Source organism: Rhinolophus ferrumequinum, chromosome 5, assembly GCF_004115265.2.
Source record: "Rhinolophus ferrumequinum isolate MPI-CBG mRhiFer1 chromosome 5, mRhiFer1_v1.p, whole genome shotgun sequence".
NCBI lineage: Eukaryota > Metazoa > Chordata > Mammalia > Chiroptera > Rhinolophidae > Rhinolophus > Rhinolophus ferrumequinum.
Genome location: NC_046288.1, coordinates 78,947,055 through 78,974,444, shown reverse-complemented (window position 1 = coordinate 78,974,444; position 27,390 = coordinate 78,947,055). Strand labels below are relative to the sequence as shown.

General features: G+C 40.5%; 1 protein-coding gene across 2 annotated transcripts in view; it reads left to right on the top strand.

The window, feature by feature from the left end:
- Nucleotides 1-19,607: 19,607 nt before the first annotated feature.
- The window catches only part of C1QTNF7 (C1q and TNF related 7), a 94,258-nt gene continuing 86,475 nt past the window's right edge, over nucleotides 19,608-27,390 (top strand). Inside the window, exon 1 of one of the 2 annotated variants that reach the window (XM_033105334.1) lies at nucleotides 19,608-19,793. Coding sequence is in view for 1 of the 2 variants with exons in the window: in XM_033105332.1 (XP_032961223.1) it covers nucleotides 20,106-20,118 (13 nt within the window). In the remaining variant the exon portion in view is untranslated. Of the gene's footprint in view, nucleotides 19,794-19,834; nucleotides 20,119-27,390 lie in introns of those variants that run through there. The other variant, XM_033105332.1, reaches the window with a different exon arrangement.

The following is a 27,390-nucleotide window of genomic DNA, read 5'->3' as shown; positions in this document are numbered from 1 at the left end:
CAGGGCAGACTGTTACGTCCTGTAAAACAAGGAAGACAGGCGTTATAGGATGGGCAGCTTGCTTTGATTACCCAATCTGGACCATGGCAGCCCAAACAGTAGTGATTTTTATTAAGTGTTTTAATACAAACCAGTGAGACAACCTCGGAATTCTACAAGGCAGGCAGGGATTTTTTTTTTAAAGTCACTTTTAAAAGTCTGTAAACTTGTTCTTTCTTTCTGCCAGTAATGAACATTCTAGACCTTTCCACTAAAGACTATTTTAAATCCTCTGTAATCTACAGATTAGCACCTCATCAGAAATTGCATTCTTTGATAAAAGAGACAAATAAGACAACCATCAATATTACAGCAGACTTTTTCAAAGAGCTAAATTCAAAGTTAGAGCTGAAAACTTCAGTGAAGAAATGCAAAGCATCTGAGAGGAAAGTTAAAAGATAAAGAAGAAAAAATGGGTTAATAAAATCTATGCCAGGGCAGGAAATTGACGTAAATGAGAGAATTAGCAGTGTTTGGGGAATTTATTTAAGCCTTTTGACTTTCTGTGTGGGTTGAATTCCAATGGCTTTGAATTTTTTCAAAACCACCTGAAGATATTTCTTATAGAAGGAGGAAGCTTGGGATGAATACAAAAATTCAGTGAGATCCACTAATTATTTCAGCTCCTAAAGTTTTTATTAAAGTGCTGGATTCTGCTGGTGAATGAAATTCTCCTCTTGCTTAGAATACACCTGAAAAGCTTATGACAACTAGAGGTTCCCTGACCGTAGCTGAACCTAATGAATTAGAAGCCTAGGTACAGGAGTGGAGATGGGAGAGGAGCTCATATTTTATTATTATTATTATTATTATTATTATTTATTAAATTTAAATTTATTGGGGGTGACAATGGTTAGTAAAATTATATAGGTTTCAAGTGTACAATTCTATAATACATCATCTATATATCACATTGTATGTTTACCACACAGTCAGTTTTCGTTCCATCACCATATATTTCACCCCCTTTTCCTTCTTCTACCTCCCCCTGCCCCCTTTACCCTCTGGTAACCACTAAACTGTTGTCTGTGTCTATGAGTTTTTGTGTCTTTGTTTGTTTGTCTTGTTCCTTTGTTGCTTTCAGTATTATATCTCACATATGAGTGAAGTCATATGCTTGTTGACCTTTTCCGTCTGACTTATTTCGCTTAGCATAATCATCTCAAGATCCATCCATGTTGTCACAAATGGCAGCATTTCATCTTTTCTTATAGCCAAGTAGCATTCCATTGTATGTATCCAATCATTTCACATCTTCTTTATCCAATCATTTATCGAAGGACAATTTGATTGCTTCTATGTCTTGGCCACCATAAATAATACTGCAAAGACATATATCTTTACAGATAAATGTGTTCAGATTTTTGGGGCAGATACCCATGAGAGGGATTGCTGGGTCATATGGTAATTCTATTCTTCATTTTTTGAGGAATCGCCATACTGTTTTCCATAGAGGATGCACCAATTTGCATTCCCCTCTACAGTGAAACTAGACTGCCATCTGTCACCATATACTAAAATTAACTCAAAATGGATCAAAAACATAAACATAAGACCTGAGACAATAAACTGCATAGCATAAAGCATAGGTACCTAGCTTACAGCCCTTGGATTCAAAGAGGATATTATGAATTGACTTCAAAGGCAAGGGAAGTAAAAGCAGAAATAACTGAACGGCACTATATCAAACTAAAAAGCTTCTGCACAGCAAAAGAAACCATCAACAAAACAAAGAGGCAACCAATCAAATAGAAGAAAATATTTGCAAACAATGCCTCTGATAAGGGGATAATATCCAAAATATGTCAAGAACTCATACAACTCAACAACAAAAAACACAAACAATCCAGTTAAAAAATGGGCAGAGGACCTATACAGACACTTTTCCCACGAAGACATACAAACGGCCAACAGATATATGTAAAAATGCTCAACTCCCCTAGCTATTAGGGAAATGCAAATCAAACCCACAATGAGATATCACTTGTTGATTATCATCAACAAGACAAGTAATCACAAGTGTTGGAGAGGCTGAGGAGAAAAAGGAGCCCTCATACCCTGCTGGTGGGAATGCAGATCAGTACAGGAGCTCGTATTGTCAATGAGACCACGGGCAACTCTGAAGCAGGCTAGGACACTCTATTCCAATCTTTCTGGCCCATTTTGTGGACAAAAGAACTGAGAATCAGAGAAGGGAAGGAACTCACTCCTGACTTTTTCTTTTTATGGTAAAATATACATAGCATAAAATTTACTTTTCTAAACGTGCAGTTCAGTGGCATTAAGTACATTCCGATCGTTGTACAACCATCACCACCACCCATTTCCAGACCTTTTCATCTTCGCAACCTGACACTCCACACCCATTCAACAATAACTCCCTATTCTCCACTCCCCTCTTCCCCCGACCCCTCAACCCCGGCCATTCGCTCCTGGTAAGGATTGCTCTACTTTCAGTCTCTGTGAATTTGACTATTCTAAGAACCACGTATAAGTAGAATCGTACAGTATTTATCCTTTTGTGCTTGTCTTCTTTCACTTAGCATAAAATCTTCAAATCCATTCATGTTGGAGTATATATCCAATTTTCATTCCTTTCTAAAGCTGAATAAGATTCTGTTATACGTATATACCACATGCTTTATCCGGTCATCCATCGATGGACATTGAATTTTGATTTTCAACCATCTTGGACGAAGGACATGACATTTCACTTAGAAATCTTTGTTCTCCCATCCCCATCATAGGGTTGCTAGATTTAACAAATAAAAATACAGAATGCCCAGTTGAATTTCTGGTTAAAAAATACAATTTTTGGTATAAGTTTACTCTATGCAATATCTGGGACATAGTTATACTAAAAAATTACTCGTTGTTCATCTGACACTTAAACTTAACTATGTGTCTTGTATTTTATCTGGCAGCCCTACGGTCCACACTTGGTAAAACCACAAGTAAGGAAATTCCTGTCTACTAGGAACTTTTCTTAATCAAGGTTCATATAAAGCAAGCAACAGCACAGTATAAGCAAGCAACAATTATGCACTCCTTCTCGGGTTCAAGAGTATTGTCTGATATGTTGCACCCGCTCCTCAATCCTGCAACTACCATCTGTTTTCTAGATAAGAAAACTGAGGCTTAGACATGGGGATTTCCTAAACTCATACAGGTGGTAAAAATCAGAGGTTTGGCTCAAATCCAAGACTCCAGATTTCAAATGCAGTCTTTTTTATTTTATTTTTTTTAATTTTCCACTTTAAGTATAAAAATAAGATAGGCTATGGGAGAACAGCTACCCTCATTTAATAGTGGAAAGGATGCAAAATGACAAAACTCTTAGAGAGGGGAATTGGGCAATACCTAACAAAACAACCTAAACATAAAGCATTTACTCATCAGCTAAGCGACTCCCTATCTTGGAATTTAACCCCAAATATGCACTTCCAACAGTACAAAATATATATGCATGTGGTTATTTACTGCTTTATTTGTAATTAAAAATATTGGAAACGACTTAAATCTCCAAATATAGTTTGTTTGTTAAATAAACTATATACACACAGTAGAGTATTATGCAGCTGAAAAAAATAATGAGGAGTAGCTCTATGATTTCACATGGAGTAGAAAATAATGTTAAGTGATGAAAGAAAAGTGCAGAAAGTCTATCTTTTCTGTAAAAAACAAGAGGCATAAGAAACAAACATATTATCTGCTTGTCTTTAAAAAGAAACACAGGAAAGATAAAGCAGAGCATACTGAAGCTGGGAGCAGGAGAACAGGGAGGGAGTACAGGAGTGAGTGACATTGCTTTGACAACACTGTTGGCACAGATTTGACTTTCAAAAGCACGTTCACTTTTTACATAGTTTTAAAATAATCTTAAATGTCACATCCCGCACGAGGAGAGTTGTGGGGAGCAAGGAGGGCGGTGCAGGGTTAAGAAAAGACAGTAGTCATGAATAGAGTTTAAGTGCGGAGGGCAGGGGACGCCCAATCTCAAGGACTGGAAGCCCCTAATCGAGCCTTGCATCAGCTTTTATTAGTTCGGTGGGGAAGTAAAGGAGATAAAGCTTGTCAATCTCGAGATCTGTGAATCCCATACATCATAATAGGAAACCGATTTAAGTCAATCACCCTTGCCTGCAGGCAGCTGGACCTTAAGTCCCAACTTCCCCAAGGGACAAAACCTATATGCATAGGAATAGATGGAGAGCACCTCATTGAATCACCTCCCTTGCAGGTTTCAGGAAGGAATGCAGCCACAGAGGCTGAGGCTTTCCTTAGCCTGAGGAAGGTGGGGGGGCTGTGCCCACCTCTGTGAACCCCGTGGGTTCTCCTGTTGGTCCCCACTGCGACTGCGCCTGGCTTGAGTTGTTCCTTCTGTGAGGAATCTTACTCGTCACTGACTGTCCAGCCATCTTTCTGGGACCAAACAGGGAGGCACAAGGTGTAAACACAAAGGTTTAGCAAAGTCCCTGAAAGGATCCCTCTTACAGACTCTCCTTTCTTTGGGGGCAGGTAGAGGGAAACAAATGGTTAAACTGCTGTGTGGCACCCTTAAATCAACAAGGATGACGGGATGGAGGAAAGAAAACCCCAAACAGAAAACAAATTAAAATACGCAAACCCAAATGTATTTAAAATGAATTAAAAAAACATACTGATGTGGAGGGGAGTAGATAACTAGTCCGAGTAAGTATGACACAGTGTGTCACTGGGGACGTGTAGCTTTGAGAGTTTTGAGAGGGGCTGAGGACTGTGGACAACGAAATTCCTCTTAATAGGTTCATTTTTCCCAATGGTATGAGTGAAGCAATGTTAAAACTACCTTAGATGTATAATATGACGAAGCAAAAGAGTAATCTGCCGTGGATCTTGTTGGGATTTAGGGTGCTCACTGAACAAAAAGGGAAATTCAGATATGAAATCGGGAAGGCAAAAACAGCCACCAGGACTGAAATTAGAGGTTTCAGTCAGTGCATACTCATGATTCCCAAAACGTTAATGTGTGTACGTACGCACGTGTATATGTATGTATGTACGTGTGTCAGTGGCACACAGAGTCTGCTGTACTGGCTCATGAAATCTCTCTCTCTTATTATATGTCCCGTCTGGGACATATAATTAAATGTAGCTCATCACCAAGAAAATTAATTTCTGAAAATTCTTTTCTGATCTACATTAAAAATTCATAATCCTGCCCCAAACATAACTGACCTCATTTCTTGAGCATGAATGACCTTAGCCAACTGTGCCTTTGTCGGTCCTCATTGCCCCTGCCAACTTCATCCCCTCTGTCCTATCCTGATTCACATTACAATGGCCCCAACATTGAAGAGCCAATGTTCCAAGAGTTTCTCTCTAATCATTAGGTTTCTCCACTCACCATAGGAGGAAATATCAAAGAAGAGTTTCTGTTACCCTGGACTTCAGTGATTTACGCAATCTACTAGAATGCACCAATAGCATAGCAAGGTGGCTATTACAGAAGAAAAGCGACTGTTCTGAAAACCAGACAGGTTTTCATTTGGCTTGCTGAGAAAGCCTGTAGAGAGAAACCCCAAGTTTTAGAGCCTCCATGCCTTCATATCTAAATGGAGATAGTAATTCTCTACGTATAAACGTTAGATGAGGTAATTGAAATGAAATCACTTCTCTTTGACTTATTTCACTTAGCATAATAATCTCAAGATCCATCTATGTTGTCGCAAATGGCACTATTTCATCTTATGGCAGAGTAAGTCAGACAGAAAGAGTTGAGAACCATATGACTTCACTGATATGTGGGATATAAAACTGAAAGCAACAAAGGAACGAGACAAATGAAGAAAGAAAAACTCATAGACACAGACAATAGTTTAGCAGTTACCAGAAGGAAGCCAGGAGGGCGGTGGTACAAGAGGGTAAATAGGGTCAAATATATGGTAATGGAAGGAGAACTGACTCTGGGTGTTGAACACACAATGTGATATATAGATGATGTATTACAGAATTGTACACTTAAAACCTATGTAATTTTACTAACCATTGTCACCCCCAATAAATTTTAATTAAAAAAAAAGAAATCACTTCTTATGCTGCAAAAACTACAAATCCATGAGATTGCTGCTATTTTTCAATCTATGCACTTCCAGTGATTCTTCTGTCTGCATCCAGAACTGCCAACCAACCCTTGGTTTCTTCAGTTTGTGAAAGCTGTTGACAAGCCCCTTGGAAGGCAGATGTGGATAGTCAGAGACATGACTTCAAAGGGGAAACACTACACTATCATCATTATGGTCCTGGTATGATTTCAGGAGAAGGGCTTCCTTCCTGCCCGTCCACCCCCAGCAATTGCTTTCAGATTCCCTTCACGGAATGATTATAACTTGATCCTCAATTTGGCTGCTTATGTCAATGATAATAATCTTCATTATCTGTAATTATTGATTGAAATCTCTGAATCCCCACCATCACCCACTATTGGAATAGGAAAAAGAATTAAGCTCATCACCAACAGATGTGACCAAATAAGGGGGATGGAATACGGGAACCGACAACAAACTCTTCTTGTCATACATTCCTCCATCTGTTTTACTGTTACATGGAAAGATACAAGTTAAAAATAATAATAAACATCTATGAATTCCTCCAATGTGCCATTATTTCTTAACCCCTGTGTATCAGTCAGAATTCTCTAGAGAAGTGGAAACAAAAGACATCTATATCTATGTACATATACATAAAAGTACACAGTTGACGCTTGAACAGTGTGGCTGTTAGGGGCTCCACCCCCATGCAGTCAAAAATCTGCATATAAATTTTGAGTCCGCCAAAACTACTAATAGCCTACTGTTGAACCGAAGCCTTAACCGATAACATAGTCGATTAACACATATTTGTAAGTTATATGTATTATATACTGTATTCTTACATTAAAATAAGCTAGAAAAAAGAAAATGTTATTAAGAAAATCATCAAGGGGCGGCTGGTTGGCTCAGTTGGTTAGAGCACAGTGCTTACACCACCCAGGTCACCGGCTCGATTCCGACATTGGCCAATGAGCTGCGCCCTCCACAACTAGACTGAAAAGAAAGACTTGACGGGTCCTGGAAAAACACACTGTTCCCCAATATTCCCCAATTTAAAAAAAAAAAAAAGAAAGAAAGAAAATCATCAGGAAAAGAAAATACATTTATAGTATTTCTTGAAAAAAGTCTGCGGATAAATGGACCCACACAGTTCAAACCTGTTGTTCAGGTGTTCATATACCGCGGATGCCAAAATGATATATACATATGACTTGTATTCATCTTTTGTTATCGGTATATATTGAGTATTATGATTTTAATAGTTTTTTCCTTTCTTAAATGTGTGTGGTTTTATATATATACGTACATATATATGTTTATACCCAACCACACACACATACATATATATGTATATATATAATATGTCATTCTCTATATAGTTTTTCCTTTTTTTTTATTTTTTTTATTTTAAGGAATTGGCTCACATGATTGGGGGCTGCCAAATGCAAAATCTGTAGAGCAGGCTGGCAGCTGGAAACTCTTTCAGGATTTCATGTTGCCGTCTTGAGGCAGAATTCCTTCTTCTTTAGGAAACCTCAGTTTTTGGTCTTCAACTGATTTGGATGACATCCACCCACATTAGTCTCCTTTACACCATCTTGAATTATAGATGTTGGTCCTATCTACAAAATACCTGTCCAGCAACATCTAGACTGGTGATTTTGACCTAACAATGGCACCACAGCCTAACCAAAGTTGAGACATAGATTGAACACCATTCCTGTGAAGACAGCTGGAGTAGGCCCAGCAGCGTGGGAAACTGAAGCTCCTGGACATCAGATAATTGATCTAAGACCACACCACTAATGAAAAGAGGAGACAGAATCCGACCCTACATGAAGGCCCACCCAAAACCCTTGCTCTCTCCACTCCAGTGCATTACTCTTAGGAGAGAAAGCTGAATTTGTAAACTAGGCAAACTACAAAACTAATCCTAGGAAAAGACTGTCAGGAAAACAGTATGGCTAATAATAAAAATTCATTTATTTCCTAAATGGCATAATATTGGTGGAAAAAAAGAGTGGGACTAGCTTTACTGTAATGCTTGTGTCCTTCAGAGTGTTATTCCATTGCAGCTTCATCTCCAGACCAGCAGCACCGGGGTCACCTGGGAGCTTATTAGAAATGCAGAATCTCAGGCTCCATGCCAGACCTGACAAATCGGAATGGTCATTTTAGCAAGAACCTTGCATGTATTGATTTTTTATTTCTGCATACCAAATTACCACAAAATTAATGAGTGAACACAACACCCACTTATTGGCTCGGTTTTATAGGTCGGAAGTTGGGGTGGAGGGTGAGCAGGATTTCATCCTCAGAGTTTTGTAAGCCCAGAAGCAAGACACTGGCCAGGCCATGGTGAACGGAGGGTCCTAAGGAAGAATCTGCTTTAAGCTCCTTTAGAATTGTTGGCAAAATTCATTTTCTTAAGGTCGTAGGACTGAGATCTTCACTTCCTTGCCGGCTGTGAGCTGGGGTCCACTCTCTCTGCTGCCACAGGCCACTCGCGTTCTCGTTTCTTCAGGTGTCTTCCTCCAAATTCAAAGCAACAACAGCAAATGAAATCCTGCTCACCACTGGAATCTCGCTAACAGCCTGTGTTGCCACCAAGCACCCATGGCTCCTGGCATCTGAGGAGACCCACCCAGTTCATCTCCTTCTCCTAAGGCCGACTGTGCCTCACCATAAAGCACAGTCACCAGAGGGAAATCTCATCACATCCGTAAGTTCCAGGGATGAGAGTGAACAGTATGTGTTTTTTCCACCACCACCAAACAGTTCTCCAATACTCAGTGAATGCTGGCTGGCAGAGTGTCCCACACATTTAACTCAAGTCTGACACTACCTCCCTGGAGCTAGCTAGCATCAGATCCTACAGGTTAAGGGCTCAGCCTCACAAGACTGTCCCTCTACCCTTCAGACACCAATCTACGTCCAGCTTGACACCTGTGCCTCTGACCGGCTGGCTATAGATCATAGGCTCCCATGAGCTCTTCTTCCTCAGATTTGATTAATTTGCCAGAGCAGCTCATAGAACTGGAACTAAGTCACTGAGCAAAAGCCAGGAAAGCTGGTGGCATCAAAAGGGGCCAAGAAGAGTAGCCTCGAGGAACTCTGGTTGACCACTTTCTGCTTGGTTCCACCTCAGGCCTGGAGAGCTGCCGGGTTCAGCACCGGCCTGGCTGTCTTCCAGCTCTGGCACCTGAGTGCTGCCGAAAATGCTGAACCAGGCCCTTCAGTGCCGGCCATCGCCACTTTCTCCTTTGACATTTTAACAGCTCAAATGGAAAACTCTTGGGGACCCAGTTTCTGAAGCATGGTGAGTCATGTCATCAAGTGAAATGATGCTGCCTGCAAATTTTGTTTCATCTGGAAGACTTAAAGTTTGTTTGTTTTTTTTAAAGGAGTCTGAACAGCTGGCCACCAGATGCCAGTCCCCATCCCTTGAGTATGTTGGCAGCTTCTAGTTGGGATAATTTAATAACCAATCCTCACTTAAGTTGGTGCATAGTTACTTCCAAGCTGGACTTTTACTATCATGTGACATTTAAATCCAGGTCTACGGAAGCCTTAAAGAGTGCAGGTAGGTCAGGAAAATCATCCCAAGAATAGCGGGGTTGAAGTCAACAAAAGTTTTACAATTTTTAGTTTAGAACCTTGTGCTTAGATAAGTAAATAAATGAAAATAAATATATAAAAATAAGGCCAACTCAAGACAGTGACCACATCACAATACATTTCAAGACTGTCTAACAGTCATCAGATATATATCCATGGTACAATGAACCGAAGACAATACAAGGCACATTTGAACATCAATGAAAAAAATCATAATTTTTGCTTTACTACTGTAGCATTCAATTTTCTGAAGAAGAAATGCAAGCTGAAGAGAATGTCAGAATTCTCAAGATAATTGCAGAAATTATTTTCAGAATTTTTTTCTTTTTGAATCAACTTTATGTAGGAATAATTCACATATAATAAAATGGAACCATTTTATGTGTATAGTTCAGTGAGTTGCGACAACTGTCTACTATTGTAACCACCACCACAATCAAGACATAGAACACTCCTGAACTCCCCCAATTTTCCCTGGAACTCTTCCCTGCAGTCCCTTTGCTGTGAGTCCCCACACCCGGTCCTGATCCTAGATTGGTTTGCCTGTTCTAGAATTTCTTATAAATGGAATCTTGCAGTATATTCTCTTTTGTATCTGATTTCTTTGGTTCAGCATAGTATTTTTGAGATTCATCCATGTTGTTTCATGTATCAGCCCTTCTTTCTTCTCTTTTCTTTCTTTCTGTTTTTTTTTTTGAGTGGAATTCCATTGTACGAATTTACCACCATTGGTTTATTATTCAATCACCTATTGATGGACACATGGGTTGTTTCCAGTTTTATCATTGAGTAGTGTTCTATCATATGGATATACTTCAAATTGTTTATTTATTCACTTATAGATGGATATTTTGTTTCCAGTTTGTGGATATCATGAAGTAGGCTGCTATGAATATTTTTGTATTAACTTCTTGTAAATGTGTTCTTTCATTGATCTTGGGTAAATAACCTAGGAATAGAACTGCTGCGCTTCGTAAGAAGGGTATCATTAACTGTATGAAGGTGTCAATCAGTTCTCTAAAGTGATTATATTGTTTTACTCTCCCACCACCTTGTACGAGAGTTGTTCCACGTACTTGTCACCTCTGGGCACTGTCAGTCTTTGACATTTTAGTCATGATACGGGGTGCGCTGTACTACCTCACTATGTTTTTCATTTTCCTTTTCCTGGTGACATGAACATTGAAGACACTCTGTAAGGGAGGAAGAGAGGAGATCTGGACTCAGGTACAAAAAGAGAAGGCTAATGCGTAGAGTTAGCAGCTATTCCAATGGGCCTAAGACAGTCCTGGTCTACACCCAGTGTCCTGGTGTAATTACCAGTGATGCCCCTGTGTTTCTCAGCTTAGACGACCATAACGAAATACCACAGATTGGGTGAATTCAACAATAGGAATTCATTTCTCACAGTTCTGGAGACTAGGAAGTCTAAGATCAAGGCGCTGGTCAATTTGGTTCCCCAATGACTCCTCTCTTACGAGCTTGTAGAGGACCACTTTCTGTGTTGTCACATGGTAGAGAGAGAGAAGAAGCAAGATCCCTGGTGTCTCTTCTTGTGAGGGCACTAATCTCATCATGAGAGTGCTACCCTCCTGACCTCATCTAAACCTAATTAACTCTTAAAGCCGCCATCCCCAAATACCATCATATTGAAGTTGGGTTTTGAACACATGAATTTGAGAGACGGGGACATTCTATAGCAGCCCTGTAATTTGAATTAAGTTTTGCTTTTGAGTGTGTGATGTAGTCTTATCCTCCATCTCCTCACAAAACCTTCAGTAAATCTATATTTATCACCAATACACTCATATTTGAGGTTATATTTGTGCTTGTAAGTCTGGTACCAAGAGCAGAAGTTTATCCAAAGAGGCCCCACCACATTCATGCAGCAATTATTATAAACTGATAATATTAAATTGTATGCAGTACTATACGCATCACGTTTTGAACTATTAGCTTTCTTCCAGTCTACTATTTCGGTTTGAAAAATGAAGCTTACGCCATAAACCACACCGCAAATCTAAATACCCATGATTATCAGTGAAAACATTTTATACCAAGTTCTGGCCGATTCTCAAACAAATTTGAAGATTTCTTACCTAACATTTTATTTTGACCTTTTGTGAATTGAAAGAAGCACTTTTTCCAATCAGGTACAAGTTCATCCATGAAGGCAAAATCAAAGTTGAGCCAAGGATTCAGTCTATCCCTGAAACTGAACCCAAGCAAAAATATTTTCTTGACTTCCTTCCCATTTTCCTTTTTCATTCTGGCAATAAACTACCATCAGAATGTAGTCATTTCAATGTCACACAGTCTATTCTTTTACTTGTTCGGATTCACAATAGGATAACATCAAGTCCCAAACATTATATGTGGTAGCTCTCCATGACTGTCTGAAAATGGATGAAAGCATGCATGAATACCTTCAACTTGCTTCATATCTCTGAACACATTTTCACAACATAAACTTTCAAATGGTTTTATCATTATGTGGTTTCATTTGGCAATTTTCCTTCATAAATGTGAGATATTCTTTGAAGCACCATGGATAAAAGGAAGTTACAGCAAAGGTTAAGACGTAATCCAAGCCCTTGAGAAACTTATACTTTAGTATGAAGAGAAGAAAGGCACTCACATAAAGAACAATCACATAGAGGAGAAAATGATAAGTACCCTATAACATAAACGACTGCAGCTTGAAAACATTAAGTGTCCTTGAAGGCAGGGCTTTGCCCTGTCAAGAGCATAATGCATGCAGGAATTAGGGCAAAGTGGGGGATAAAGTGATGCTTAATAGTTTTGCAAGTGTCTGTTTATACCATTTCCTGGTTGGGGACAAGAAAAGTTGGTCATTTCCGATTCTTAGTGTTGAAGCACAGGTTTATGCTTTGATACAATAGTGACCTTTGCTACTCCCCATTGCCACCCCCAAATCAGCAGAGTCAACACTGATCCACTTACTTAATCAACTGTATGGACCAAAAATCTAAAACTTTATGAACATTTGTCACCCCCATAAAATGTAAAATAAATTTTAAAAATCTAAAACAGAATGAAAGAATGTTGGACTCACCATGTGGGGAGATGACTTGCCTGTTACTACACAAAAACAGGAAATTGAAAATCACATACCTCACTTGGGCACAGGAAGTGAAAGCACAGACAACAGAATTGTCCTTGCCCAGCCCTGAGGAGACAGGTCATTCCGTGGTCTACCCTAAAATCAGAAGAGTCTCAGCCAGAAAAGCCACAGGTTGTGTCTCCACCCACTAGTGGAACTGTGGCTAGTACATTTCAATCTTAGACAAAGCCAATTATAACTCCTTCTGCATTAGAGGGAAACTACACAAGGAAAGGAAGATTATAGGTAAAGGGAAAGTAGTAATATTATCTCTTTCTCTCCTGTGAGCTGAAGATGAGATGTGAGCAGAGGAATAGAAACCTTCTCTGTATCCCAAGGTCATTACCTTAGAACAGGCTCTTCCTGAATGTGCTTTGCATAATATTTATACCATAATTTGTGACTCAAAATAATCATTCTTTGAATCAAGTGTTTCTTTGGATGACACAGAATATTTTACCCCTTGGTGGAAAACCTAATTGTGCCCATGGTACATATTTCTCATGCCTCTGTGTACCATGCCTTTTGGCAGACTAGCTCACACTGACCCTGGGCTCAGGCATGTAACTTGTTTTGGCAAATGTGTCAATAGGAAATTTGATGCAAGTCAAAACTTGAAAAAAGCACTTGTATATTTCTATTAATACTTCTTCTCTTGGAGTTTTATAATTGCCTGAGAACATGTCCAGACTATCCTTATGGAGAATGAGATACGTGGAAGAGAGTCAGTTGCCCGAGTTAAGGCCAACCTAGATCAGCCAACAGCCAGCAGACTACAAGACACGTGACTCAGCCACTGCCAAGACCAAAAGAACTGCCTAGCTAAGCACAGCCAAAGTCAATGATACTGCTCACAGTCAACCCACAGATTCATGAGGGGTAATAAATGGTTGCTATTGGAAGGCACAAAGTTAAAAAAACAAACAAAAAAACATAGAAATAGCTAAATTATATACTTTTCTTAAAGATTGCTATGGACTGAATTGCGTCTCCCTAGAATTCATATGAGGAAACCCTCCCCCCAATGTGGTATTTGAAGGGGGGTCTTTGGGAGATAATTAGGTATAGATGAGGTTATGAGGGTGGGCCTTCATGATGGAATTAGGGTCCTAAAAGAAGAGGAGGAGAGACCACAGCTCTCTCTTTCCCACCATGTGAGGACACAGGGAGAAGGCAGTCATCTAAAAGCCAGGAAAAGAGCCCTCACTAGAAGTTGATCATAATGGCCCCCTGATCTCAGATGTTCAGGCTCCAAAACTGTGAGAAAATAAATGTCTGTTGTTTCAGCCACCAGTTTATGGTATTTTATTATGGCAGCTTGAGCAGACTAAGACAGAGATTCCCGTATGTAAATACTATAATCCAAACTTACTTACTATTATATATGTGTTCCCTTTTCATGGAACATTTGAGAATATGATTCCACAGACAACAGTCTGGGATAAATAAATTGTTAAGAATATAAGTGCCTCAGGATGTCATATTTTAGATACATGATAAAGAAAGGACAGTCAGGATTTGATGGTAGACTGTTTGGCGGAAGTAGAAGAGAGTAAAAGCAATGACATACGTTTAAAATCCTGAGAGCCTTAGAGGATTGTGGTATTAATGACAGACTTAGGCAACTCAGGGAGAGTGAGTGTGAGGAGAAATAGTTTTGCTTTAGAAGTATTAAACCTGAAGGGAACGTACTGCCACTAGGAAGTGAAGTCCAGCAAGCATTAGGAAAACACGAACGATGCCAGTGGAGGTGTTTGATTGGTTCTATAGGTTTCGTGAGTTGGTGAATGGCCAACTCATGAAATAGGATCCTTCAGAGGGAAGAGAGTCCAGAGCCAAATGAGGCAGCTCAAAATGCTGTGATATTGGTGGGCCATACATAGAGGCCAAGAGTGGGGAAATGACTTCTTAAGGCCAATAGCAGAGTTGCGACTGTAACTCCAAGTCTTGACTTCTTGGTAACCCAACCACAATGCCCACGAGTCATTTAGCCATTAATTGAATAATGGTTCACTGGAGAGCAACCAACCAAGATGACAATTTAATTGAAATCATGTTGCATGAAGAACAGTTGAAAGAACCAGAAATATTGTACTTGGAACAAGGAAGATGAAATTGTGGGGGAGGAGGAAGGCTAAGCATTGTCTTCAGATATTGTAAAGGCTCTTACATGTGGGGAATGAAGCAGGAATATTCATTGTTGTTCTGAAAACTCTCCTTTGTTTTGTGAAGTCGTGGTTCCTTTCCCTAGGAAAGGGAAGCCAGAGATGCAAACTCAAAGAAATGGCTTCTTCCCCTTCCATGCCCAAAAGTGGTGAGCACTCAGTAGGCATCTGTGTATCATCAGATAATTTAAAGGAGCATCAGTGCCTTCTGACTGGCCTTACCTTAAAGTTGGTATTGGATTATTTCCTACCACTCCCAATATATTTGATCTCCAAACTTTTTTTAATTGAACTATAGTTTACATACAACATTATAGTAATTGCAGGTGTACAACATAGTGATTTGATAATTCTATACATTTAACAACATCTTCCGAGAGGAAGACAAATTTTCCCAGCTAGGTTCATTTCTCCTTTGGCCTTTTCCTCAATGTCTTTACATGTTTGATAGAATTCAGCAAAGGCTTTATTATAAAATCAAGATAAAACCACCTGGGTATATAATATCATTTGAAACTTTGCTGCTTCATACATGTAAAAGAGAAGGAATAAAGTCAACAATAAGAACACAAAGCTTAGAAATGAAAAATGTTCAAACTTTACAGTGGCATTCAGATAGGAGAATGTGTGTTTTTCAAGAATAACAACCTTTTGTCTCTAATAGCTTAGAGTGTCTTTCAGAAGCAATCCGTATTCATCTCAGATACAATGGATGCTAAGGAAAATACACGGTATAGGCCTATTCTCTTCTTTGACATGGAGAATGTGTTATAAGCAGTATTTAAGAGTTTGTGTCCTGGAACCAGACAACCTAGTTTCAAATCCCAGCTTTGCTACCTACTGGCTGTGTACCCATGAACTAGTCACTTAACCTCTCTGTGCTTTAAGTTCCCCATCTGTGAAATGAGGATAATGTTAGTACCTACCTCACAGGATTCTTGAAAAGATAAAATGAGTTAATACATTTACACAGCCCATAAAATGGTGCCTAGTATATAGTTAACGCTCAATGAACGTTTGTAATTATTGCTGTTGCTTTGAAGTAGAAGAAAAAAAGATCTGACCCTTTTAAAGGAGCGCGTAGAACAAAGGAAGCCACATTTCTAATGGGAAGTGCTCAAAATACCTGAGATAGGAAGAAAATGTATGAACTAGGACCTTCTGAACCTCTGTTTAGAGAAGTTCAAAGCCAGTAGGAAAAACATATGTCCTCAGTGGAGGGCAATTTTATAAAAGTTAGTGTTCTACTAACATTAATGAGATTTCTACTGAGATTTCTACTGAGAAGCAGCCGGGAAGAGTGAATGTCAGGACCACGGCCTTCTGTACACACAGTAAAGCAAATGTTTGGGTAAGCGGAGTTTATACTGGTTAAATGCTAAGTAGAGTATTTAACTTGTAACTTGAAGTTTATAACTTCCTTTATCCCCTGCTTTGAAGGTTGCTTGTGAAATCTGACAGTAAGCCATTGGGCAATCTTCTTAATAAAAGCATATATTTTAAAGCTGGGTAATACATTTTGTTTTCTACATCTATCCTTGTCACAAGTCTTTCCATGGATACCAATTTACTTAGTCCTTTAGCACACAATTTATAAACCTTAAATTTAAAGAACTAGTCACAACGGACATTTAGGTAGATTAGTATTGCTAGAGCAAAAATAAAGTTGGAATTTATGGTTAGTATAAAAATAACTATCATTTTCGAGCACTTATTCTGTCAGACCCTGTTCTGCATTCTTCACATATATCATTTAATCTTTTAAGGTAGCTATCTTATTAGAATGATTGATGTTAGCTAACTGTGACAAATAAACTCCCCCAACTCAGTGAGGGAGCAGAATATGGGATAATATGTTATTCAGTAATGTCTGATGCAGGTCAGGTGGGTTTCCTAGGCAGAAATCCTCTAAGGGATGCCCCAGGGTTTGGGGTTCCTTCTATTTTGGGGCTACAGCACCTCTGAGTCTTTTGCTTCCTGTCACATGGATAAGGGAGAGACAAAGAATGTGGAGTAGGTACACCAGTTTCTCACCACCACAGCCAGAATTAACCCTGCATTACCTCTGTTCACATCCCATTAGCCAGAAATCAGTCACATGATCAAACTACAAGGGAAGCTGGGAAATGGTGGGGGACATGTAGATATCAGAAAACACTAAAATTATCTGCCTGTAGTTTACCCTTCTGGCCACCAAATATCTATTTCCTTCCCTCTTTCCTTACGCAGAGCACACTTACCCTTCCTTGAAGGAAAGGGTGTGAAATTCCATCGGGTCGCTGCAATCAGCTCAAAGTCCAGAACTTCTGGGTCATGTAAAGCTTTCGTTATAAGTCTGAATGTGGCATCCCTTGACCCAGACCTATGAACTAAAAAGAAAGTGATTTATGAACCAAAAGACCAAAAGGACAAGTCCTCTCTCTCTCTCTCTCTCTCTCTCTCTCTCTCTCTCTCTCTCTCTCTCTCTCACACACACACACACACACACACACACACAATACAAATGGTGTAACAGTGATAGGATAACTACAATAAAAATTCCCGTTCAGAAAATGAAAGGAAATCACAGGAGACACACAGCAGCCGTTGATGCTATGTGCGGCCGGGTAGACCCAGGAAGGATCCACTGCCTTGCAAGTGGAGGAGTGTCTGGATATGGCCCTGGCTCTGCTCTCTGGGGAAAGTCCCTCGTCCATTGTCTCTATGGCCACCAGCTCTTCCTGCTGAGGGCCCCCCCTTGCCCACCTCTGCGGTGCATGTTATGGAGCTGGCTCTCCATGCAGCCAATAATCCACTTCCCTGCCAGTGGAAAAAGTTATTTTTAGTCTTGAAAAACATTTTTAGTGCAGGCTTATAGCTACTTTTGCAATATAAGTCCCTCCAAAAATTGATAGGCTCCTGCAAACCATCAAATTTATGCTATCTACCCCCTTTTGTTTCTGCTTGTAGTGTAGCTGTTCCTTTCCTAGGCTCATTGCAGTCTTGAAACATCGTGCCAAATGCTCTCAATAGTAGCCAGTGAACACAACTGTTTCTTCCCCCATCCTGTTCTCTGAGAGCGACAAGGCTACTTGGCACACATAGCCTTGTGTCAGTCAAGTTCACCAAGTGTTCCGCCATTGCAAAACATGGCTTTTCACCTTTCCAGCCTCTGGAATCAGTTTCCTAACCACTCACTTCCTCTTAGGCCAATTCCTCTGGGTTGAGGTCGCTGATAGGTAACAATCATGTCCGTGATCCATTTTGGTGTTGATCACAGTGACTCCTACGTGGGTCTCGCTACGTACCTGACCCACCGTGAGGTGCTTAGTTAACATTTGTTGAATAAATGAAGTATGATGTGTATATATGCAGATAGGTTGCTTTAACATATTTGTATTTGTCCTTTCACTGTTAAAGAAGCCAGCGCTTACAGAAATTAAGCAACACATGTGAGGTCACATATGTGGAATGGGGCAGAGCCAGGTCTAGGACACGACAGGGACTTGTGACTTCAGACGTCTCCCCAGTAGAAGCCAGAGCAAAAATAGACTCCGCCTTTTTCTGTGTTTTCATAGCACAGAACATCTGAAACCTGACTCTTTCCCTGCAGTTTTAGATTCTTTCTTTCTTTGCACTATTTAGATCAGAGGTATTGTCCTCTGTCCATAGCATAACAGCTACTTTAAGTGACTCAAAAAACACAGTGGAAAACAATCTGGAGTTTTTTAATTAACGAGTGAGGTTTTTATCCTGAAACTTGTTTGCGTAAGTTTACATAGTAAGCATACTTAATAGCTTCGCCTGTGTCAACATTTCTTTTCTCCACCAAACGGTTTATTTATGTAACAAATGTTTTCTATATTCATTTATGGGGTTTTACTATGTCATAGCCATTCATTAAATCTGGCAGGGGCACACATTCTCTGATGTACAAGCTTTGACCTATTGAGGTTGACTAGTGGGAACACGTATGCAGAACAAAATGGTCACAACTGTTAATTGGTCTGAATGTACACAATATTTAATTCTATTCAGTAAGTGCATATTGAGTACTTATTATCTACCAGGTACTGAGCAAAATCTGCTTTAAGATATACTATAAATATTTTTTGCAATCTCCATTTTCAGTTGACCACATTTTAAGTTAGCTTTAATTTGAATTCACGTGTGTGTGTGTGTGTGTGTGTGTGTGTGTGTGTGAAGGGGGGAGACAGAGAGATTAATGGCAGTTGGGAAAGGATGGTGGAAATAGTAAAACTGAGAACATCGGTTCAGACTAAATGTCAGAAGACTTAGTCAGCTACGTAGACAGACTCTGCAAACCAAATATCCTTCCTAGAAGTTATGATTTGTGTACAAGATGAAGGTTAAAATAAGACCAACGCAAATAGCATCATTTTAGGTACTTTTGCCTTTTATGAAAACATAATGTACACTAAATTTAAATTTTCAACTAAGTTAGGGAAGAATTGCATGGAAATAATGGTGTTAGCAAAAGTGATGTTTAAACACAATTATCACTAATATCACTGTTCCGTAAAGTGGGACATAAACTTTCCTATGTGCTTTTATTGCTTTCAGTGAAGCGATGCCATTTGGTGTCAAGGCATCACTAGAAAAGGCAGAAGCAACTTGAAGTAACACGGTGAGAAGGTCAATGGATAAAAGAGAGAAACAGAAGAGTTTAGATACCTGAAACCTTTGCTTCTCAATCGCCTCAGTCTGGGGTTTGCAGAAGAACGTCATCCATTCCTACTCACTCCTAACGAGAGTATATATTAAGCTCTTTGAAATGTGAGTATTATGGGAAGGATCGCAGTTGCTTTAAATTATAGGAGTTGGCAAGTGTCTGGGAGGAGCGGAAGGTTGTTTAAACTGAAAAAGACAGTTGCAAAACTTTGTACCACAGCATGAGCTCCAAGCTTCAAACGCGTTCTCATGCTCAGACGAGACTTTTATTTTTCATCAAGTTATTTTTTATATTGTTTTGAAGCAGCTTTGAATAATAAACAAGTATTCTGCTTTACATTTTTTAATGGTTTCTAAATTCATGGGATAACCAAAGCAAGCCAGCCTCATGTTTTGGGGGAAAGTCTGATACCAGCAATGCCTAGCAAAGGTAAGCTACCATTTTCACTGCAGTTTTTCTCTTTTTCCCTCTTCTTTGGCCTTCATCAAAAATATTTACTAATGGAACTTAAGACAGCTACTTGTAAAGAAATAAGGAACTTGTAGAAAGTGTATCAACAAATGATAAATCAGAGTTTGGAAAACCTCAACAGTGATGCTTTCTCCACTTTCTATTCCGCGTGTCGCACAAACCTCTGTAAAATATCTTTGACTGTATGAAAAATGCCATTTCTTTCAGAAAACGTGTGCGAGTCTTCAAAATCTCCATTCTGATGCGCCTGGCATCCGCTCGTGTGGTGATGGACTAATCCATTGCCAAAGTCAGATTATCTATGTGTTCCTATCTGTTATATGCAACTCAACTTCCGGAGTTATGATCTTTCTACTAACTCAGAAATTTTTCCCATGGAAGATTTTAATAACATTCCAAAAATTCTCTTAAATATGGTTGCTATGACTTCTTGTAAACTTGTTTTGCAGACTATGTTTTCAAAAGTTAAGTAAATCATTTGACTTTTCCTTTGTAACCACACGAGAGAGGATGTTACAGTTATTATGCCTGGCGGGGGCGGGGGCGGGGTGGGGGTGAGTGCAACTTGAAGTTTGTTAATTCAGGTTATGATTGACCGACAACGCTAGTAAATAAATGGGATGGCTGTGCCTTCTTGATTGTGTCTCAGAAACAGGTAGGGAGCAGAGAGGCGAGAATACCCTTGTTTTTCTATGCATTGATCTTATGAGAAGCATCTTGTGGTTTTTAGGTGGAAGGGCATGTAAATGTGCGTTGTGTTGTTCCAATTTCCCTGAAAATGTCTGTTATCAGTGTTCCCATCTTTCAAGGCAGAATTCCAGGTGCAAAAAAAACTAGATATTTGCAGAGGTCTGCAAATTCTTCCAGCAGGCTGCGATTTAGCACAACCCCACATTCATTCCTCCACGCACACATCTGTGCTCACAGGCAGAAATTAAAAAGCCCTGTGGATTTGACCGAGCGTGAGGGGTTTGGGACATCTAAGCAACCTCAAGCTGCAAAACCCCCTGGTACAGAAACACTAGCAAACATACGCGTTAGGCCTGAGAACGTGAGGTGCTTGACCCGGAGGCACCGCGCTTGGGTTGAGAAGGACTCTACCTGTTGCTTTGTGTCTGGGATTTTTTTTTCCTTCTGTGTCAAATTCTGATTCCATAGATGGATTACAGTGGCTTTCCCTGTCTTTTGTGGTCTCAGTGAAAGGAAAGAGATTAAGGTCAGAGGAGGGATATTATTATAGAAAAGAGAGAAGGCAGTTCCATCAGCTCATTGCAAGGTGTTCAAGAGAAACTGTTAGTTCCTTTCTCCATCCGCAGTTGTAGTGGAAGACGTGAGGGACTTGTGCTTTCCCATTCGTCGTCCTTTCCCCACCACGAACCTTCTCTTCTCTCCCTTTCTCTTTCCGTTTCTATCCACTCCGGCCATATAACCTCAAGAGGGGTTGGACATACAGAATTATCATCATCTCCTCCTTCTCATCCCCTTGGCCATTCCCAGGCCAGTGAAGGAAGCACCCCCCTATTTGGAGGGGGTCTCTAGGACCCCACCCCATGACCTCATTGCAGGCAGCTGGGAAGCTGGGATGGCCAGCGTTTACATGGCGCCTGAGTGCACCCTGGGGATGGGTGCGGCCGAGAAAAGCGAGAAAGGCGCCGTGTGGCATGACGTGACTGCTGGGGAGTGGAGTGTGGACTTCTCCACACGGACTCCCATGGTGGCTGGCAGCATCTCTGGAAGCCAGACCACCCCTCACCCCCACCCCACGCACCATCTCTGGGCCAGAGAAGGCCCCAAAGAGGACAAAAACAAAACAGCGATTAGACTTGCTAATGAAGCCGCAAGCCAGCTGACTCATTTGAGGCGCAGCCCCTGGTTGGGGGGGAAGGCCTTTGTAATGAAACCTGGACAGTGCCCTGGAAAGGACAGGTCAGGGTTGTCCCAAAAAGGACGCTGATGAGTGGCCCAATGTGACCTAATCATGTCTGTTCACCTCAGAGAGGCTGGGGAGGAGGCAACATCTGTGGGGGACAAAGGCAGGAGAGTGTTAACTACTGAACTGCCAGGGAGTATGGGAGCTTCGCTGTCTGAACGTGAAAAGGACGTGAGCCAGACTCAGCCCGGTTGCCAGCTACTGTCGCACACCCCAAGTCTGTGCACACGGACCTGAAATGTCCCAGGCCCAGGAATCAAACCCCAGAGGGGCTTCACTGAGCATCCAGTCTGTGTCAAAAACTTTACCACGGCTCTTTAAACGTGATCCTTGACAGAGAGACCAAACATGAAAGTGTAGAACGTATGTGGCGAACCACATGAGAGAGGCTTTGCAAAATCAGGCTGATGAAGTCAAAGAAAGCTCCTCACAGAGTTGCACTAGAACTAGACCTTGGAGAAGGAGTAACATATCATGACAGAAGCAAGAGGGGCAAGAACAATGAGCAAAGGCACAGGGGTGGAAAGATACAGGCTGCTCCCTGTGAACCAAGTAGATTGGGGGTGCTGAGGCTCCGTTCCCCAAAGTGCATCCCAAGCCACACCAGTTTCATGGGCTACTGGTAAGAGAATAACCAAAAGTATTCCTGGTCAGGCACATTTGGGAATGTGGAAAGCTGTGCAGCACGGTGGGCCAGAACTCAGGTTCTAGGATCACAAAACATCTGACTTCAAATTTAGCTCCACCCGTTAACTGCCCTGTGAAATTAGGCCCATCGAAGCCTCGGTTTCTTCACCTGTTTAATGAGGATATCTATCCTTATAGGGGCATTCTGAGGATTAAATTAGAGAATTCATGTGACGTGTCTATAATCAGACTACCTGGCATATAAGAGCTCAGTGAATGTGAGCTCTTCTGATTAGCTATTAAATTCTGGTTTCTTCGCCGCAGGACTTCTCACACATACAGTTTTGCTTTTTTAAAATCCTCCACTTACATTATTTCTACTAATAAAAACATATTAATTTATAACATTTTATTGACCACTTATTTTGTGCCAAGCACTATTCTAGGTTTTTTTATTTGAATAGTCTCATTTAAAACTCACAATCTATTGGGGATATTATTAGTGGCATTCTACCATAAACTTTACAATTTGAGAAAAACCACAGGCCAGAAAGGCTAAGTAACTTGCTCAAATTTATCTCAGTTAGTTACTTCATGGGCACCACTAATCAAAACTTTTTGATCATCCCACATACTAGAAAGTTATTTATTTTCACATGTTTTTGTTTCTTAATGTATACTCTGTTTCTCCATGAGTCGGTCATTTGAATCTAATGTTTCCCAAACTCTTTAGAACACGACACCACTTTTTTCCCCAAGGCCTATCACACAAACCATAAAATGTGGAATGCATGCCGGAAATGGTGAGGTTGAGTTGGCCCCGTAAGTTCAGGCCACAGGAACTTCATGAAGTTTCTCAAGATTTCATTGAGATTTATCAATCTCCACCAGCCATTTCGTGAATCGTCTTCCATACTTCTGTGAAACAGAAGCCCAACAATTGGGATTGTCATACCTAAGGAAACTGACCTTTTAAAAAACTATTGTCAATTTTTAAAAGGAAGAGAAAAGTAACAGAAAAGGGAAATTTCACAGCAGGAAGGTCAGCCTTTCCCTATGGTTTGAGGGCCTGCCTACTGCATAGGAGGTACTGCCAAGGACCCAAGCTAGGATAACGCATGATTCCACCTTCAAAGAGTTATCAATTGAATGGGGAAAATCAAATGTGTGTTTCAACATGTAAAATTACATTTACAGGGAAGAATATAAGAGCGGCTCAAAGGGAATGGGGATTCAGAGAAAAGGAGACCTCAGGTCCCTCGAAAAATCAGAGTAATGTGTAACATTCTTTGACAGTTACATGTACAAGGAACTGTGCTAAGTACTTTACAATATGACTAATCCATGTGTACTTTATAAGGCTACAAGGTGGGTGTTAACCTGCCCATTTCATAGATGAGAAAATTGAGCCCTAGAAAATTTAGTAACCTGTCTGAGGACTTCTGGGAAGAAAGGGGCAGAATACGTCCTCAAACTCAGGTTCATCTGAAGCTCAAGGAAGGGGAGGTAACATGTAATTTGGCCTTGAAAGATGGATAAGGATTGGGGGGAGGGGCATACCAGGCAGCAAGAAGAATATTTTTTAAAAGCCTGAAGGAGAACAGCGTGGGGAGTAGCAGGAGAGCTGTCCTGGCAAAAACAAAGTGCAGTCAGACCCGGAGCAAAAATTCATATAAGACCCGGAGCAAAAATTCATATAAGACCCGGACATGGGTCTTATATGAATTTTTGCTCCAAAAGACGCATTAGAGCTGATGGTCCGGCTAGGTCTTATTTTCGGGGAAACAGGGTAGAAAGCAAAGGGAAATGAGCTCAAAAGACTTGGTAGGGGGGAACAAAAAGACTTGATTGGAATCAGGTCATAGAAAGCCTTGAATGCCAAATGATAAAGTCTGGATTTTTCAAATGTAGTGATCATTTAAAGTTTGTAAACAAGAAAGTAACACCCTGACAGTTTATTAGAACAATGATTTAAGATGAGTAATCAGTGTGCAGGAGGGGCAGAGACTAAACCTCCAGTTAGGAAGTGATATTTATCCAGGCAAGAGATAACAACAGCCATTGTTCACAGAACAGTTGAGGGGTAGAGATGGACATGGGGCCAGTTTCCTAAACCTGCTACACCAGGGCCTTTACCCTCATGGTGGTCTTTCAAACAACAACCTTGAGACCTCACTAAATCCAGATTAAACCCAGCGAAATTGGAGAGGGTAGGGAATGGAAAGGACAGGAGGAGCTAGTTGACCTCTGAGCTCAGCTCTCAAACTCCATGAAGAGAAACCTCTGAGCACTTCTATGGAAATCATTAACTATACAGTTTCTTACTCCATCACTTGTTCCTGGACTTGTCCTTCATATCAAGTAGGCATATTTCCAAAAGAACATTATCTTCTAGAAAATTTTATGAGTTTACAGCTAGAGCAACTACATAATGTGATATTGGCATGCAATGATTGGGAGGGTGTATTTTAATATACCTTTTCAGGAAAAACTCGTATCCATAATCCTGGCTGTCTGCCTTTTGGAAAATTCTACCTTTGGAGACTGAGAAGTCTTCATGCAGTTCATACCACATCAGGATCTTGCAATGTTCTGAAAGAGGTATCACGTAGGTGTCCTAACCTCCTCCAGCTCCCAAATAGGTGGTAAGCCTCTAAAGATTAGGAATTAATTTGTCTCTGGATTTTCCAAAGCTTTATCACTATAGCAGATCTCAATCAGTCGACAAACATGGGTCTGCAAGAAATGTCACCTTTACTTCCTTGAATTCAACTTGAATCTGATTCCAAGAGTCCGTGCCTGCAAGAACTTTGGTTTTAGAAATTAATAGGCTCCCACGCTCACCACCTTCAAATAACTTAGAGGTCTTCCTTCACACCGGTTATGCCAGTTCTTATACATTGCCTGTCCCTGCGATGTCTGTGGATTCTGCTTTCAACCCCCTGCTTGGGACTCGAGAATCACTGTCCAGACCAGGAACCTGGTTTCAGAGCAGTCCTAGACAGCCCTTCCTGTGTGAGGCCTGGCCACAGAGGGAGCGTTTCCACTTCTCACAGATGCCCTGATGCCCAACCCCCAGTATCCCCCCATTCAGGGCAATCTCCCGATCAAAGATCTCTTATTCTTCCACTGCCATCACATATTCTTGGACTTGGACTTTCAGAAAAGAAAGAAAGACACGTTTTCAAGAAACTTCTGCTTCCGGTTCTGCACAACCTTGAAACAAGGGCACACAAAGGACCAAGAAACATTCTTAGAATAAGTTGGGGGTGAAGAACACACAAACTTACCCTGTCACACACACAATAGGCATTCAGTAATGGTCAGTGAAATGTGGGCCCCAATTACTGACAAAATGACTACTCCAAAGTTGCTCAGTTTACCACCAGAAGAGGTATTATTATGATCAGCTTAATAGAGTCTTTTGATTAAGCACATACCAGGTGCCAATATTTTACATGTACATTTAATATTTTACATGTATATTTTAGAATATTCTCCATATCAGATGAGCGGTGAGCAGCTTACCTAAGATCCTAGAAGCGCTAAGAGACAGGGCATGTATTTAGACTCAAGGTGTGCCCGTCTCCATAACTTACACCCTTTCCACCCTGCCACATGTACTCTGGAAAGGATTCCTTATTTTCTATTTAGCAGTCCAGAGGTCTGCTAGTTCTCCAGTTGCCATTTCTAATTAAAATTTGTTTTAAATAGAGATTTTTTTTTCACCATGAACACAGCGTGACTCCGCCTGATATGGTAATAACCCCATAAGATGGTTTATTACCCCATCTCATCGTTCATCTGGGAGGCAGCAGGGAAGGAGATTTACTTCTATTTGAAAGATGAGAGTGAAGGAAAGTGACTTGTCCAAGCCACAGAGCTAGACGAGAGCTCAAACACCAACACACGTCTGTCTCTGCTCCAAGTAAAGGGGAGGGAGTTAGTCCTCATGAATAAAAGGCTAATTATAGAATCATTAAATATTTGCACTTTCAGGGACTTTTCTACCAATAACAGAAAAGCATAGCTTAGGTGGTTGCCTTAAAACGCATCCTCCCAGCTGTATTCCAACAATATTTGAGAACTCTCATTAACACAGTACTCGGTGACCTCGCCAATTGCTAACATCCACAAAGCAGCTTACTCTTTTAAATTGGTAAGTCATTTTTTTTCTCAGTTTCTTTCTGGCATTATTAATTTTTTTTTTTTTTTTTTTAGAAAATACTTGCGATGAAGTAATTTTTATCCCATTCCACCCTAAAATTTAATTTGACAACAACGACATCTTAGTTAAGCGAGTCTTTGAATTTATTGGAATTACCAATCCATTTTATCACAGGTGTACATATCAGTTTCTCAGATCATTAGCAGCTCTTCTTTTCCTTCACAATAAAGACCATATTCCTCGGCATGGTCTTCAGGGGGACTTTGAAAATCTCTCTCTTAGTGGCCCTCTTTGTCCACCTTCACCCCTACGGTTCTCCTCCATATAACCCTCCATATACCCATGTATGCCAAATATCACAGACTGGGTGGCTTAAACAACATAAATTAATTTTCTCACAGTTCTGGAAGCTAGAAGTCCAAGACCAAGATGTCGGCAGGGTTGCTTCCTTCAGAGGCTTCTCTCCTTGGCTTGCAGATGTCCACCTTCTCCCTGTGTCCCCACA